At 38.0% G+C, this 18,224-nt stretch overlaps 1 protein-coding gene across 2 annotated transcripts in view; it reads right to left on the bottom strand.

Annotated features, from left to right (window-relative positions):
• LOC145692828 (uncharacterized) overlaps positions 1 to 18,224 on the bottom strand; it is an 89,635-nt gene that overhangs the window by 30,754 nt on the left and 40,657 nt on the right. For both annotated transcript variants that reach the window (XM_081768327.1, XM_081768326.1), the window contains exon 3: positions 10,849 to 10,952. In XM_081768327.1, the coding sequence (XP_081624453.1) occupies positions 10,849 to 10,952 (104 nt within the window). The remainder of the gene's footprint in view (positions 1 to 10,848; positions 10,953 to 18,224) is intronic.

Below are 18,224 nucleotides of genomic sequence, written 5' to 3'. Positions count from 1 at the left end.
AGGTGTTCTTGAACACATCTGGATATTGCACAGTAAGTGTCAAAAATATCATTATCACTGAATTCCAACGAACTGTCTACATGTTTTACCTGCTCATAGAAATGTGCAAACGACTCCTGAAATTCTTCATAGATAACTGATGTGTCAGGTAGTAAATATTTCATCTTGTTTACTTCTTCGAAAAAACGTTGTGACCACATCTCTAAGTATGTTATCACTTCAAAGTAAAATCTTCTTGACACTGAGTAGGCATATTCCTCTTTTATATTCCCTTCTTTTACAAGTTTCGTAAGTAAATTTCTAGCAGAAAACAGAAAAAAAGTTTTGTTCAATTCTATCTTTGTATTTCCTCAGAAGTTCAAAATATTCAACAGAAACTTCAGTCGCTGTTATATCCTCCCTTTCAATTTTTGTAATTGTTTCACTGAACAAGATTAGCTGAGCATGCAGAAAATACAGCCACAACTCAAAGAAATTGACTATAGCTATTGGAGCATTTTCATCACTCAAAAAGTGCCCCTTAAGTGGTTCATACTGACGTATAATTTTTTATACACACAGAAGCAGAGACAAGAATCTCGTCTTTGAGTGATACAAAAGACTCTCATAATGACAGCCAATGAACTCACAAAAGTTTTTCAAATTTTCTGTCCTTACAGTAAAAATACTGAAATGGTTGTATATTTTAAAAACCAAATTCCAAACATCGATCGGTATTACTCTCGAACAAGCCACAGAATTTCCATTGTGAAGGATATGAGCCCCACACCCGATAGGCAAAACATTTTTCTTCAACCTGCACTCTAGTTCGCTATGCACGTTTCCTCTTGTTTTATTTTCTATGCTTCCAAAATTTACTGGTGCATTATCAGCTACAAAACCGATGACCTTATTTTCCAAACAAAACTGACGTAATGTACCCATTAATACGTTCGACACAGTTTCCGAGGTTTCATTTGACATGTTATGAATTTCTAGAAGACATGTTTTTACATTAATATCAGTATCTACTTCACAGTACCGCACTAAAACAGGCATGAGTTTGGTTGCTTTACGATTGGAAGCATCACAAGCAACAACGAAAGAGCCTTTTTAACACTATTACTTAAAATATTTTCTGACCACACTCCCACCACATTTGTTAACAAAGCCTCCGTTTTCGTTCTCGCACATGCAATTTTTTTATTCACTGTTGATTTCAAAAGTTTGCTAGTGCAGTCCATGCTTCTAAAAGAGTGGTTATGTTTAACATTATGGTATGACCACACAAGTTCTAGTCGAATTAAATCTAGCTCTTCTGAAGATTCTGTGGTGAAAAAAACATCCAACTTACCTGCTTCGGAAGTTGATTAGCATTCAGTGTGCGACTTAGATTTTATATGTTGTTTATATCATATTTACTTTTATTTTTTTTAAAGAGAACTCCTTCTTACATACCGTGCACTATGTTTTGTAAACATCGTTACTGCGGACCCTTTTAATGCAAGGATAGCTTATTTCAAACGCTTGATTATACTGACATTTTCCTCGCGACATTGTTAATAAAATAAATCCTTCCAATCCTCGAATAATATAATTGATTGAGTGTACGTACGCACGTTAATTAGAATAATAATCACTGCGCGATTCCCACTACCAAAAACTGACTCACTTTGAAGGGAAAACAAAATCCTGTGCCATGAACGGTACGAATACCAGATATAAATTCCGAAAATATAAATCATTCCAGGTACTCAATGAATTTAATTAACAATTTAATAATTAAAACGTTGAAAGTTTCGATAAATCAATCACTTTAATTTTGCCGTCTTTACTATAGTTTTAGTACTAACTAATAAAAACAGTTTAGTTATATTATTTTTTTCTTTTGCAAAAAGAAAATCTAGGAACCCTACAATGCAACGAGGACGAGAGACGCAGCACCAGTGTTGCCAGGTCTCCTGATATTCCAGGAGATTTCCTGGTTTTCAAGTTATCTCCTGGTCTACTGATTTTTCTTTAAAAAATGTTGAAAACTCCTGGTTTTGCGCATGATCCGAAAGCTCTTAGAAAATGTAGAGTTCAGAAACCAAAAAGAGTTCTTATCTGCAGATGAAATGTAATTTGCAGCAAAAGTTTCCCTATCCATGGCATCAAGAAATCTCCCAAATTATGGACTGCATTGGGCTCCTCCGTGGCTAAGCGGTTAGCGTACACGATTTTGGCGTGGAATAACCAGATTCAATTCCCGGTGGGACCTTATGTGGTTCGGATTCCACGTTAATTAGTAGGTCCACGTCTCACATAGCCTTGCTGTTGAACGAAACGTTAAACTCAACTCAACTCAACTCGAGAGAGAGATACGCTTCATGATACCGTCATGAAACATTTGGAAACATTGGAGAGATACCGTCATGAAACATGATTAGCCCATCAAATGAGATGAAATCGGCGCAATCAATTGCTCCTCTCGTAGCTGACTTTCCTAATGATATAGAATAGAGTAAATTGCAACAAGTAGACACAGAATGGCGGTTATTGCGAAACACAGATTTGTAAACTGAAATGAAGTTTCTGTTTAAGATTTTTGGATGCTTGTCAGGAGCGTCATTTCAGATTTTGCTTAGGGGGATTAGACCCTTTGATAAAAGTAAAATTTCGCACATTTCATTGTTTCACTACTATTCTATTGATAAAATGAATAAAAATTTCTAACTCAGGGAGGGCAATTGCCCCTCCCCGCCCTCCCTAAATGACGTCTCTGATGCTTGTTAGTAAAAAAAAGTAGATAGTCTGACCAGTTAATATTTCCGAATTTATCCACATTCGTTATGTCTTTGCTCTGCCTTCCTCAAGTGTCACTATATATATATAAAGTGTTTTCAAACGTAAATTTGATGAAAGCGAAACAGACAGACTTGATACCCAAACTTTGCAAGGATTGCTGCACACAAGAAGTCTCACTTCTAACAACTCATGCTAGGATCCCCTATGAATCGCTCTCTGACCAGCAGAGTCAATGTTGACATGTACGCAAATAAAGATGATTAGTCTTTTATTGGTAAGTATAATCATTGATGTGTTCACTGTTTGCCTTGTAAAAAAATAATCATCCTAATTAACATCTTTAGATATTAAGTTGTATCTCCTGGATTTTTCCTGGATTTTGGATAAGAATTTACCCGATTTTTCGAAAAATTTGTTGGCAACACTGCGCAGCACAGTGCAGCGGGTCTGCTACTACGAAGTACTAAACAGTGCTGTCAACGTCCAAGTTTTTACAGAAAAAAAAAATGCTATTTTCAATGAGAAAATGCATTAAACGTTAAATGAAATTGAAAATGCCATAAAAGAGTATAATTCGATATTTTTGGGAAGAAAAAAGAGTATAGAGTATATGAACCTCGAAAAGAGTATAAAAGAGTATGTCTGGTCACCCTAGCATTGACTCGTGTGGCGAACAACGTGAAAACCCAGCTTGAATGTAGAATCGTAGGCCCTCATCACACGATTGCACCCGACCCCTTCCGAACGAAAAGGTTTGAAGCTTGCTTGTTGCCAAAATTCGCTTTGTCTGTAGAGGTTGTTGATTCCGCATTTCAGTTGTTTTGTCTCTTGACCTTGCTCTCTTGTGTTACTTTTGCTGAAGGGATCCAAAATCAACCGCGTGTCCACCCCTCAGTTTAGACGTACATCTTCTTAGTTTCTTTTGTGCTATTCCCCCCTCCCCCTGTATTTTCATGTGGTTGTGCGGAAATGAATAAAGTACGCCTGATAGAAAGCATTGCGCGTGTTTCCAATAGGTGAACCCTTAAAACTTTTCCACTTTTAAACATTCCTTCCCGGAAAATGACTTAACAGTTGTGTCCTGTTCCTATCCGATGCTGAACAAAGAAAAGCTCAAATCCGAACTACTGGCCGCATAGAGCAATGATATTCTTTGCGCAATTAATAACAAAAAGTGATTTATTACTTACTATTTCTGCGTGGCAATGACTTAACAGATATATTTTCTGAAGTGTCAAAACTGGTGGACATAGTGTTGTTGCCCTGATTATAGTTAGCGTGTTAGTATAATAAGTTTTTCTGACTGTAATTTCGAGTTTTTTAAGCTATTCACTTAATAATAATAATAATAATAATAATAATAATAATAATAATAATAATAATAATAATAATAATAATAATAATAATATAGTAGTAGTAGTAGTAGTAACCATAAACTATTTGTCTTAAGGCTTAGCCCACCCTACCTTTTATTCCACGAGCCGCCACCGGCTAAAATTAAGATTTAGGAGCCACCATATACCTACTTTTGGGCCATTCTGTACATATTAAAGTTCTAGGGCAAATTTCACGAGTATCGTACGCAATACTAGTTCACCCAAGTTTTACGTGGGTTTTCATTAAAGATTTCCCATAACTCACAATGAAATTTGACACAGGCATTAGTCCTTCTCTGTATACGAACCTCGAATGTCCACACATTTTTCCTACCGCTTTGTCCACTTGTGAAGATCTTGTCTGTAGAAGTCTGCAGCATATTCCAGAAGCCATGACTTGACTCGAGAAATCAATGTTTCATTAAGTTGCAAGTGTCTTTCCTTCAAAAATGACTTCATAGTTGGGAAGAAATTAAATCAGATAGCGCAAGGTCAGGAAAGTATGGGGAAAGGAAGGGTTTCATACTCGCAAGATCATGATTGTGTCTTGCCAACATGTGAGTTGTGACATGAAGCATAATATTGAAGGATACGGACACCTTTGATCAAAATTACACTCCTCTTGGTTTTGATGGAATCGAGTAATTTCTACAGCAGTGAAGCATAGTATGTCGCTGCAATAGTGGTTAACATTGGCCAAGATATCCGTCATCACTACTCCATACTGGACTCAAAAGACTGTTAACATGACCTTGCCTCCTGAGGGTATGATATAGGCCTTCTTTGGAGTTGGTGATATACTTCGATTGTGTTCACTTGGTCTTAGACTCTGGTGATAATGATGGATCCATGTTTCATCCTGAGCTCTGTCAAAACAGGCTCTGGCTTTCTTGATGCAACCTCAAAAGTTCCTGAGAGCAAGGACTTGTTCCTGGTTTTTAGAAAGGTGTTAGTAGCCGAGGAACCTGTCGGACAGATACCTTAAGCATATGCAAATGCTTACTTTACTTTTCCCACAGATCCCAAACTTACCTTGACATATTCAGCTAGTTGGTGAATGGTTATGTGGCTGTTCCCAAGATGGTGACTTTTACTTGTGCAATGGTGTCCTCATCAATGGCCGTCCTGGAATGGGGGACGTGGAAGTCCGACCACACTTGAACTGATGATGCCAATGTTTCACAACGTCATATGATGGCACTTCTTCTCTTTAAGTCTCTTTCATCTAATTGAATATTTGCTTTGGTAGGCGATCTCTCACAGCGCAGAAACTTGATCAGCGGCAGGACTTCAGTTGGCTCAATATTTACACTTTCTTTCATTTTAGACTTGTAACACAGAAAATGTTAACATTTCAGAAAAGTAAAGTTTTGCTCCTAACCTGTAGAAATATGTAAAATTTCACTATTCTGCATAAACGACAACTAAGTCAGAGGAAATATTTGGTGAATCTCCCACGTAAATCTATACACTGTTTTAGTGTTACGTAATGGAAAGTATAAATTTATAAATTAATGAAATGATTGTATGAACACAAAGGGGAGGACTTATCAATGTTTAAAAATTTGGAAGCCATTACACAATGTACTCCAATTATAAATATGATTTAAATTTTGCTATATATCTTTTCGTCTGGTAGCTTTAAGTGAAATTTAAAAAAAAAAAGTAAGGGTATAAATTTTGTACGTAAATTTATAAAACGAGCCGTTAACAAGGAAAGTTTTCGATAATCGAAACGAGATTTCTAGAAAATCTACCAGACGAGACGAGAAATGTCTATCTTACTGTCTCGTCTCGTGGACAACACTAGTGTCTATAAAAATTGTTTACAATACAACACCAATCACTTGCTTAAGATACATCATTACTTCGGAGAAAATAGGGACAGACAAGATTGACTTTTAACACAGATGGTAATTGTTTTTAACTACGTAACTACTAAGTGGTAAACGGTGAGAATGTCGGTCATTAAGGTGGAAGCAAAAACATTTATACATGGGCCTTGTGGTTTCACGTCTATCGGTAGAAAACTGAAATTGTTTAGAGTTGCCCTACATAGTGTTGCTATTGATGGCCCCAAATCACTGGCGGATCCACGGGGAGGGCGGAGGGGGCGACCGCCCCCTCCAAAGGTTTTTAAAAATTTACTTCCAGCATTTACCATTGGGAAGGTCTTTTCCCGACCTATCCAAACTGTGGGACAGGACTACCACAGTCAAATGAAAATGTGTGGTACTTAACAGTACTTAATACAGGAATATTTGAAGTGTGACTACTTCTGTCCCTAGTTCCTTGAGGCGGTCAGCATAAGCCCCAAAGGAGCGAGAATATGATTCACAGGTTGGACGAACAGCTGTAGGAAGAAGGGTAAAACTTTGCACTAAAAAGGTATATTTTAACATTGTGTCCTAGAAAAAGGATATGGAAATGGAATTCGGGTCCCGAAACTTCAAGTACCTTCACCTTGAATAAAGAGAAACATAGATTCTTCAGCGCTCCTTACCGAAAGCTCTCTGAATCTGAGACTTTTCTTTTGGTTGATTGATTGATATGTATTTATGTCGTTTATCAAAAGCCATGCTTTACATAACTAGAGTTTAAAGTTGGATCTGAACCACTGCAGTGCGTTCGATGCTCACTCACCCGGAATCAAACCACAGACATGCCGTTCCGTTGGGGGACGAGCAGGGCGACGGTCCCTGGTGCCGAAGTAAGGGTGCGCAAAATTCGGCTAGAAAAAGAAAAGAAGGAAAAAAGAAAGGAAAACTTACTTCGAATATTTTAGATCAGCATCAGTATTTTTCTATCTAAAATATTTAATTTCACTGAGGTCAGATTTATACTTGAGCACATATATAAAATGGAAGGAAGAGAAGTAATAAAAGTGTGCTCGAAAACAAGGAAAAGCAGGGTTTATTTTTGAAAATTTTCTTGTGCCTCGCGCCAACCATGGTGGCGCTTCGCGGCTAGTCTATCGACCTCACTTATATGTACGGGGGCGCCGTCGTATACTCACGCCCCAAGCGCTGATTTTCCACGGCACGGCACTGACCACATAACCTCATACATCAAAGATCAAAGGTACTTTCGCTACCTACTAGATCAACAAAGAGAGCCGTGATTTTTGGGGTTCAACGCGGAAATATTAGGAAGAGACCAGGGATTCATTGTGACTTTTAATTTCATTTCATCTTTTCTTGGGAAATGACACAAGCTGTTATTGTAATTCATATATAAAAGACGAAGTCCTAAGTGAATAACTTATCATCGCACAGGCCAAACCGCTTAAGCTAGAACTTGAAATTCGAACAGTAGTTAAGATTTTTGAGGTAGGGTATCATTAAGGAAGGATTTTTTGGAAATTCGAAGAAAGGAAGGGGAAATGGTGTGGAAATTATTTTATTAAGATGGCCATCTCTCCAAATCCTTCCATTAGAGACTTGAAATTTGGTATTTGGATTTCTTATTTAAAATAATTTTTCAAGCGTTTCAATGTTTTTTGATACTATAGTAAAATGGAGAAAACAAGAGATGGGAGGAAAAGGGACGCGGATTGCAATTATTATAGTAAGATATCAATATCAAAGAATCTTTGAAAGTTAGAAACATGGAATTTCGTATATGGACTTCCCACTTAAAATAATTCAACACATATTTCAGTGCTTTTGATATTTTATCTAAAAGGGAAGAAAAGGGATGGGAAATATTATTATAAGATGTCCATGTCTCAGGATCCCTTATGGTTAGAAATATGAAAGTTGGTAATTTGATTTTTTATTTAAAATAGTTCAAAATGTATTTGAGTGGGTTTGTTTGCCACTTAATTTAGAAGGGAAGGAAAAGAGATGGAGGTGGGTCACTAAAATGTCTTACGAGGTGTTTGAATTTCGTGATAGAGTTTTAGCTCAATTCAATTGTATATGAAAAACACAGAAGGAAGAACGCGAAATATTGTGCCACAGTATCACGTAGGAGCATTTCCAGCTGCGCAAATCTGTCTTCAACATTGGGGGAACAGGTAAGACCGTTCCCATATTTTTTTAAAAGCGATATTCAAAATATTTATAAAGTTGCAAAACAGTGCTGTGGAAGGTTCTGGAGAGCAGAGTTTTCTTGAACATTGGGAGGCAGGCATATTTGAGGCTTATTCTGGAGGGACATAAATTTCATCTCACTTTCCTTTGTGGCAATCGGACACAAATCATCACATTTCTCCCCAAAAGATACATTTCAAATCGGATTATTGGGGGGGGGGGGGCAGTACCCCTAGTTTCAAGATTGGAGGGGCGTCCTCCTCATCCCCCCGGATTTGCGCCAGTGAGAATTTGCTATATTGTGCGAGGCTGTATGCCGAGCAAATTGGAGGTCTCAGGGCAAAGCCCCACCCTGCGCGAAGGATAGGATAATATAATTGTATTGTTGTTGTAGGCATAGCTATAATTATACTATGTTTCGTGGACCCCACAAATATAGAGATAGATGAATTTTGTAACATTATTTATGCATGTATACTTTTGTTATCTACTTTTGCGTAGACCGAGCCTTCCTTTTTTTCCAACTGTTGTTCCGCAATTGTTATTCAAAATATAAATTATTAGATCAAATTGTACACTCTTTCGTTAAAATGAAGGCCATCGTCAATACAGTATTTTCTTTTATGCAAGTGCTGTGCAAGACAGTGCATCTGATATATTGCAGTGACTATGTGTGAAGTGAATCATGTCACCACCTCGCTTCCAAAACGGAAATGCGTATTTAATTTAAATTTACAGAAAGCATGTACTTTCATATAAAAACAATACAAGTTCGGGTCCCAATATGGCATCTGGGAATCAGGTTTACACCCCCCTCCAGCCCCGGATTCATATGCGTCCCTTTCTTGCAAATTAGAATTCTGGTCACCTTGAGGCTACGTTCATCTTCCAGGAAGCGAACCGCCCCTCCCAAACGATCCTTCTGGATCCGCTAGTGCCCCAAATCTAGTGGAGGTCAAAAGTTAACTGCTGGATCTAAGGTGTGCAGAGCTGGATTTAGGTTTGGTGGGGCCCTTTATGTGTCCGAGATGAACGCATGGCCCTATATATAGAAATGAAGAAACCAGTGACATTTTAGGAAGCAGGCTACCAGAAGGAGCCTTATTACTTACATCATTGGGGCCTACACAAACAAAGCACTGTTGCTACATGTAGATTTTACATTATTTATTATTTTTCTTATATTTTGGAAATGTGCATTCAATTTTTTCCTTCAATTTTTGAAGCCCCCAAGTGCATGGGGCCCTAAGCTATAGCTTGTTTAACTTATACGTAAATCCGGCAGTGATGGTGTGCCCTACTAATTAACTAACTCTATGGCATATGGAATCGGGAGGTTCAATGCCGCGTTCACAAAACTCTCCATTGACTTCTATCCGTAACCAACTGGATCCAGTTTCTATTTTGTATTCCTAATTCTGCAAGATCCATCTTAATATTATCCTCCCATCTGCGCCTAGATCTTCCTAATTTTCGTTTCCTGATTGGACTTCTAGTAAAAACTTTGAAAGCGTTTCTACTTTCTTTCACTTTGGCTACATGACCAGCCGATAATTACCATTTGTAAAAATAGATAATCACCATTCCTTGTTTAAGTATTTCGATTCCGATTTACATAACTGAACAAGTTATTTAAAAAGGAGCTCTATTTATAATTTCAAGAGAGCAAATTTTCTAAGGTTCAACGAAATGCTTAGAAACACAAATTCTGACTCACTATTTACCCATAATGATTATGAAAATTATAGTTTAAGAGTTAACATCTTCCTCTCCAGGCTCTAATTGGTTACTCCGGCTTGAAATAGGCCTACCAATTCTTCAACAGATTTTCAGCTTCATCAGAACAAATATTTTTATCAGTAATTTATCCATTCTTGGTGTTAGTATAATAAATATGATAAACTGACAATATCAAGATATTCAGTAAACCCAGACGTTGAGAGATGCACACACCAAGCAAGAACAAAAGTGGATTCTTGGAGAGAACTCGTAACGTACGTCATTGGATATATCGCTGGTGTAGATGACGCAAGCATAATGACGTACTCCACTTGCATGGAATTGATTAATCATTATCTTTAGCTATATCTAATTAGTCATACTCTATATTATAATCTTGCTGATTCCATAATGAAAATCATGATTAAGTGTATACTTTGGCAACAGTTATTATACAGTATCAATATTTAGACTTACTAAAATTAGATTTTCTCGAAAATGACGCATAAGGATTTATATTTACCCATTTCAGTTTGTTCATCTCGACAATATCTATAAATTGGTATACATCTCATTTTTGGTCATTTATTTCCATTAAATGCTAATATAATTTTGATTCCACAAATAAGAACATCGCTCAAACAAAACTTTAAAATACACTATAGGGGTCGCCAATAAAGGATTCCAAAGTGCTTGATCTATTCCTAGAATAATTAGTCTATTTCGAAAGAAATATATGAACAACCTCAATTTCACTATTTTCTAGAGTTGAAAACCTCCAATTTTCTGAAAGTTAGTGGAGAAATATGTATTAGCTGAAGAGAACCATCTGTATAGGAAAAGATGTACAAATTCTTTGCTTACATTTTTTTGTAAATATAAAATAATAAAGACCTACAGGCCTACTCTCCGAAAAGTTATCACACTACGTCGAATATAATTTTGTGACTTACCTGAAATAGCCGTACAAATGATGTGCAATTTCCGCTTCTGGACACGTTGTATACAGGTTGAATGGTAATTGTGTCGTACGGAATGTTGTCGAAGTAAAAAATACCTGTTTTCAAGTAAATAGATTTAAGAGAATTAGATTTAGATTATAACCAAGGAGGTTATAAAATAGAGGATCTGCCCATACGTATCTTCACCATATGAACTCAATGAAGCCCGAAAACAACCGAGCATCGTCTGAGCCGGCACGTCTGATTGGCTACTCTCGTTTCCGCCATGATTGTTGGCTCGAAACATTGCGATCTTAGTGGCGCGGAGTGGGCAGAGTAGGTGTGGCGAAGCTGTGACGCATGGCGTCAAGATTTTGTGGTATCGGCAGATCCTCTATTATATAACATCCTTGATTATAACATACAGGACGATTCACGAAATAATTAACTTTTTTGAATCGTTTCAGATGGACCGGAAATTTAGCTTTGCATCTCAATATTGACAGAAATTATTAAATAGGCAAAGAAGCCTAACTGAAGATGCAATTGCTATAGGCCTAGTATTGCAAAGCTGAACGATGAAGCGAGAGCAATTATTTATCAATTGTGCATCTTTCTCCCATGAAACAAAAAAGTATTGTTGCTCTAAGTTGTTTCCGAAAGCAGTTTCATATGCGATGGGCTCCTCTACAATAAAATTATCCACAAACTGTATGAAAATTTTTGCACGAAGAAACAATATTGGAACCCGAACGTCCTCGACATAAGCCTGTGTGTTCGCACAGATTAAAAAAAAAAAAAGTATGTGACGCACGTAAAAATGAAGGTAACGTGTGTAAATCCTGTAGTTTTTTAACTTAACGTACAGCAAATGTATAACTAATAAAGTATGTTTTACACGTAGCCTACATTCCATATAAGAGGACCGAATAAACATACTTTCCTTATGAACGAAAGAACTGTAGATGGTCAGGATCTCACATACAGATAGACCTGTGTAACATATAGTTCACGTATATAACGGACGTATACGTATGTAACATATGGAAGATTGTTAGATGTCCAACATCCTGCAACGACATGATGTAACATCTAAGGACAGTGTTTTGTAACATATGAATAACGTATGTTCCGTAGTGATTTCTGTAATAAGCATAAGGATTCCGAATATTTGTACAATATATCGCTGTCCGAGTAACGAATTTTTCTCCGTGCAGCAGAATAGGGTTTGTCGAAGCAGTAAGAGTTACAATTGACAGGAGTTCTGGCAAATCGACAACAAGACATCGGGGCTACTGGCAATATTCAAACGCTTTGTTCAATGAATTCTCAAGACTGGCCTCCAATTGCACTCGCACAAAACCAGCACGTGTCCGCTAGTAACCGAGTCCGCTAGCAAACTCTTAACAACGTTTGCTTTCCTGATTAGCAACATTTTCATTTGGATGACGTGGTTCCAAACAAAATGTTAGCTTTTTGGCTATTGAAGGTTCGAGATTGCTTCATGTAAAACATCATGCTGCAAGGATTATACTGTTAGTTGAAGTTCCCAGCCACGGGCTGACTGCTCCCTTTTTTTCGAAGAAAAGGTATATAGCGAGCAGTACTTGAACATGTTTCGCAATAACTTTGCTCTACAGATCCTTGCTACTGCTTTGCCTATTAACATGCAGTGATTCATGCATGATGCTGCAACACCGCACAGTATAAATAATGTGTTCGATTTCTTCCACGACATTGTCAACATGAATGTCGTTTTAGGTTAGTTTTCAGACGAGTTTCATAGCGGACAATCTTGACCCCCTCACAGTCCAAATATTAAACATGTAACCATTTTCTGTGGGAGTGCCTCAAGGAAACGATCTTTCCGAAGCATCGTCAAAATTTGATTTAAACGGCGGGACAGACATCTTGGCATTGCCACGTTTATTTTGCACACACCCACGTCTATCCCCTGTCACCTGATCGCGCTGTAGTTTGTCTGCTTAGCCATAGCCACACCTCTTTACACTTGGCAACGTCACGCCAGAGCTTGCGTTTTATTCGTTTAGCTGAAATGCCAAGATGTTTGTCACAGGCCTTAGTTCAAAAGATATATTGTTCATTCGTGCAATGAAATTACGAGGATCGTATATCGTCTTGTAATCATTAATATTGTAGTGGGCCGCAAATTCGCAAACTCTTTTTGCGAATAAATATTTCTTTTTTTTACATTTTTAAAACTGCAACAGAATTCGTATTTCATTTACTTCTTTTAAAATACAAATTCGTGTTGAGTGTTCTTTTTTTCTCTTAAGTTAGAACGAAAAGACTTCTTGTCTTCCCTTTCTGAGTAACCGAGTTTCCCCTTCTTGACCTCAGGGTCAACCGTCTGGAGATAACGACATTCCCTCTGTAACAGGGAAATGTCTGGCTCTGTGTCTGATATATATGTATTCTTGTTATTATTATTATTATTATTAGTGGTAGAATACTGTTAAGAAAACCCATATAGTCTTGTGTATCTTTTAAATGTCATTTTCTGCTTCTAAAAAGAAGATTCTTTTTCGTTCTTCGGAACATTAAATATATATGTATGTCTTTGGTCGAAAACAAGTAAGATAAACTGTCGAAGGGTCTTGAGTTCATTATGTATAAAACCTTTCAAGTTTATTACTTGAAATCTTTTATGTTTAGTATATGTTTTATAGTTTAAGATACTATTTGTACAATTCTCTGTAAAATCTAGATGTAACATCATTCTTCCAGAGAAAGGGGCTCACACACCTAAACTCAAGGACTACACATCACATGCACACGCATGCGCACACACAAAATCTTATCTTCTGCCTGGCTCCGCCCAAGGCACCTTGTTCTAGCCAATCTAGATGTTAATGGCATGGCTTGTTCCAATAGCTAGTATCTCCGCCCCTCAGAGTGGAACCCTTCCGAGCTCTTATGCGCACGAAATCGTGTGCAAAACCAATAATCTTTCTTTTCAGGATACTGGTTCCCCTCGGGCTCCGCCCTAGGTACTTTTTACATCTCCACGCATGCTCAACCTCTGACCTTACGGTCTTAGTGCAACGTTTGCTTACGTTACTATTTTGCACACAGACCGTAAATCGGTGCCGGTTGCACCTCCGATCGAGGCCCTTAAAAACGCATGTTTTGGGCTCTCTCATCGGACAACGTCCCTCTCCTGAACCCCTCAGAGACGTGCGGCCTACGAGGAGTACGCAATTCGTTAGGTACGTCTCAGTTCAGGAACTTATCACGAAGAAGTCTCTAGTTGTCCATCCCTCTGCCTTCCAACCTCTCTGCCTCCACGGAGGCCTGCCTACTCACTCTCTTGGTTACCTACCTCACTCTCTTGGTTTACCCAGTACTTGGCAATCTGTTTCTGAAAGCTCGATGGCTCAGCCAGGGTTCTCCCATAATTGCTGGTCGGCTTAGGAAACTGACGGTCAAAGTACTACCCTACCTAATCCTCACGGTAACTTGGCAATCTGTTTCTGAAAGCAAGACGGTTCAGCCAGGGTTCTCCCATAATTGCTGGTCTGCTTAGGAAACTGACGGCTAAAGTTACCTCCTTCCGAACTTGGCAATCTACTTCCGCAAGTTTCGCTTCAGCCCGGACTCGCTCCAGAAACTGCTGGCAAGCTTAGGAAGTTGACGGCTAAAGTTCTGTCGCACCCCTATTTGATGTGTGTTTTGACAGACTCTAAGTTTATTGCTTAGCTGGCCTAAACACACAGGTAATCAAATAGTTACACCCTGTTTGATGTCTGTTCGCAGACCGGTAGATCAAACGGTAAACCCTTACACCTTCCTTGTTTGATGTCTGTTCGCAGACCGGTAGATCAAACGGTAACCTTAATTCCTTCTGGTAACCAACTTTGTTTGATGTCTGCTTAGCAGACCGGTAGATCAAACGGTAACCTTTACACCTACCCTGTTTGATGTCTGTTCGCAGACCGGTAGATCAAACGGTAACCTGTTCCTAACCTCTGGTAGCCTACCCTATTTGATGTCTGTTCGCAGACCGGTAGATCAAATAGTATACCTCTTACCTACCTACCCACTAGGACTGATTCGTACCCTCCCAGTCTAGTGCAGTTTGTTTTATTTGTGAATAGTGCTCTTTTAAACAGTGAAGTTATTTAGTGAGTTATTTTTCTTAACTATCTATTGGAACACCGCCACGTAAGTTAAACTCTTTTATAAATATACACAATACTTACACTATCGCCCCGGCTCTGGTTCTTGTAATTTGCTTAGAGCCAATAAACTGCAGGGTTACTGCAAGGAACATATTTGTCGAGTTTTGTTTCAAGAGATATCCCAAAGGATTGTTTGGTTATCAAACCTTAATCAAGATAACGATTCCATTGTTTCCACTAGAAGATAAGTCTTGGCCCAGGCCAACGCTACCGTGTAATACTAAGATTCTTCAGACTGTTTTGTTAGCTGAGTTCCTGTTTCCAGTATAACTTTGCCGCTCGAGTTATAGTTGGTGTTTTGCAGAAACTTTGGTTGATTAATTAGAAGTATTTTGGTAAATTACAAAACTCTCTTGTGTGAGTGCCGGTCTACGCAAACGCATACCGCCGGCCCGCCACAATATTAATGTTCAATTTATAAAGTTCAAAATCAAAATGGTGGCTATATTGAACATTTTCTGTATGAGAGCATTTCTCCACGGTGTTTCTATCTTTTGGTACAAGTTCCATTGCAATATTCTTACTAACAAAACTGTTATCAAAAAAGAAAAAAGAAAAAGGAAGAAAGAAAGAAAGAAAGAAAGGAAATGGTGGATCATTTCGTGAGTCATCCTGTATTACCTCAAGTTTTTACATGAAATTACAAGAATATCATCTGGATTACTTACATACACTGTTTGTGAAGATCGTTAATACCAAGAATCTCAAATGTAAGTGGAATGAAATTTAAACAATATATTCCTTACATCAGTAGTCAGGTATGAGAACAGTTCCAGGACTCTAGAATATCTGTAATTTTGATACATTAGTGTTCCATAAAGACATTAAACTAAAATCAGAGCCTCTACATCATGTCATCAAGTCAAACAGGCATTGGATGGTTCCCAGAGGAATCGTGTGTCAGGTTTCTCATACGTGAGTTTACCGAAAATATACTGATCCTGCTAGAGAACTGTAACGAAAAAGTACCGGCCAATCATATCCTACACCTGTTCGGCAAGCCAGGAAACAGCAGTGCACGTCGTTCTTCGAAAAAGAAGATTAGCATATCGGATACATGTTACCGAGGATTATCCTGAATAAACGTGACGCACGGAGTGTCTGAAGAAAATGTTTAAGCTTGGCCTACAGAATTTCCAGCTGTAGTGGTCATTGCTGATATTGCTTTTAGTGTGTTCGAGCCACAAAGGAGTTGAACATTTCAGTATAATGTAGTAATTGCAACCCCTTCCCTTATTCTTCTTGTTTCATTATTGTAAATGAAGGTCTAAAAACCATGTCTCTAATCTTAAAGGATTCCAAGATATAGGCACCTAGTCAGGGGCGGATCCAGGGGGGCGATCGGTGCAATTCCCCCAGAAGAGGAAACTTTCTTATTTTATATATATAAATAAAACCGATCCCAATCTTTGGAGCCCTTAAAAGTAGCAGCATGATAACCCACCGCTTTCCCCCTCCCAGAAGTCGGTCCTGGATCCGCCCCTGCAACTAGTAATAATACAGTAATTGTTATCCGTATTCACCCCCCTTCAACGTCGAGTTTGCAAAAATCCTTCCTTAATTGTACCGTACGTTAATAAATCCTGTGTGCTGTTAAAATTTCAATTTTCTAGCTTAAGCATTTAGCCTAGGATTTGATTAGTCAGTCATGGTTTCTTCTTATAGGCTAATATAAATACAGTATATTTTCGATTATCTGCAGTCTTTCTTTAATTTTGATATTATTCTTTGTTTTTTATGATGCATTAATTGTGACAAAATAGTAAAAAAAATGGTAACGTAAGACCAGAACAGTTTAACAACGATTTTGTTAGAAAAAATAACCTAACAAGATTGTAAGTACAAAAAATTACTGTTCATTAAATCATAATTGTATGTTCAGGCTCCATTTTGTAAATAGAAATTGTTCGAAAGCATTTTCTTCTTGAGGTGTGTCCTCTTTTGGCCATTTTGTGGATTATACACGGTTGTCATCCAATTCTGCGGATAATTGGGAATTCACTACATACACTAAATATATACTCCAAAATTTTTACCTTTTTCAATAGAAGTTTCGTAGGATATCAAAACTTTAGAGTGAACATATCTACATGTGAAATGTGATCAAAAAGTACCGTGAATAATTTTGTTAGAAACAAAGTAATAATCTTATGTGGAATTGATTTAATCTCCTTCAAAGTACTGTCCTTAACTAGCAATGCACTTATTCCAATGTTGAATCCATGACTGGAAGCATCCTGGAAGCTTCTTTTGGGAGGGTGTTCAGCTGCTCTGTCGTGTCCCTCTCAAATGTCTGGAATGGTGTCAAAACGTTTTCCTTTAAGCACGGTTTTAATTTTTGGAAAGAGCCAGGAATCGCATGATGTTATATCTGGAGAGCACAGCGAATGTTGACAGACAGGAATATTTTTTTCTGTCAAAAACTCGTAGATCAAAAGCAAGGCGTGGCAGGCCCGCAACGGGACCCCCCTAAACTTTACGTGGCTTCTCCAGACCTTAACACAAAATGCTATTATTAATACAAAAAACACAATTTAGCTATTTGTAAGAGAATTTTTAATGACTTGGCCCTCCTAACATATTCATAGCCCCCCCCCCAACCTCTGTGGCTGGTTGCGGGCGTGAGGCGTGACATGGCACGTTTTTGTGATGAAGAAGGAAGCCATTTATTTACCCATTTAATTGGTGGTTAAGATTATTTTCACTGACCCATACGAGATATTTAGTTCTTCGGAAATCTCTCGAATAATCATTCACCTGTTTGAATAAATCATTTGTGCCCCTTTTTGCACGTTTTCATGTGTTTCTGACGTCGAATGATGTCTCGATCCTCGTTCGATTCTAACCGACTCATTGCCGCTTTTGAATCACACATACCACTTGTAAACGGTCTCCAATATCATCGCTTTATCGTCATAACACATATTTTGACATTTTCTGAACTTCTTTGGCACTTTTTTTTTCTTTTTTCAACTTAGAACAAAACGTAATGTTAGCGCGACAGACACTCTTAACATGTCCTCACTCTTCTGACTCTGGAAGCCAACTAACAAGTCACAACTCGTTCAAACTTGACACTGACTGTGCCAAAGGTTTAGACTACCAGACTTACTAGTTGAAATGGACACAACAACGACAGATAGCATTGTGCAACTACCCTTACTTTTTGATCACACCTTGTAGCTT

Source organism: Thermobia domestica, chromosome 8, assembly GCF_964235325.1.
Source record: "Thermobia domestica chromosome 8, izTheDome1.hap1.1, whole genome shotgun sequence".
In the NCBI taxonomy this organism is placed as follows: Eukaryota; Metazoa; Arthropoda; class Insecta; order Zygentoma; family Lepismatidae; genus Thermobia; species Thermobia domestica.
The sequence above is the reverse complement of the archived record's forward strand: the minus strand, read 5'-3'. Positions and strand labels throughout refer to the sequence as shown.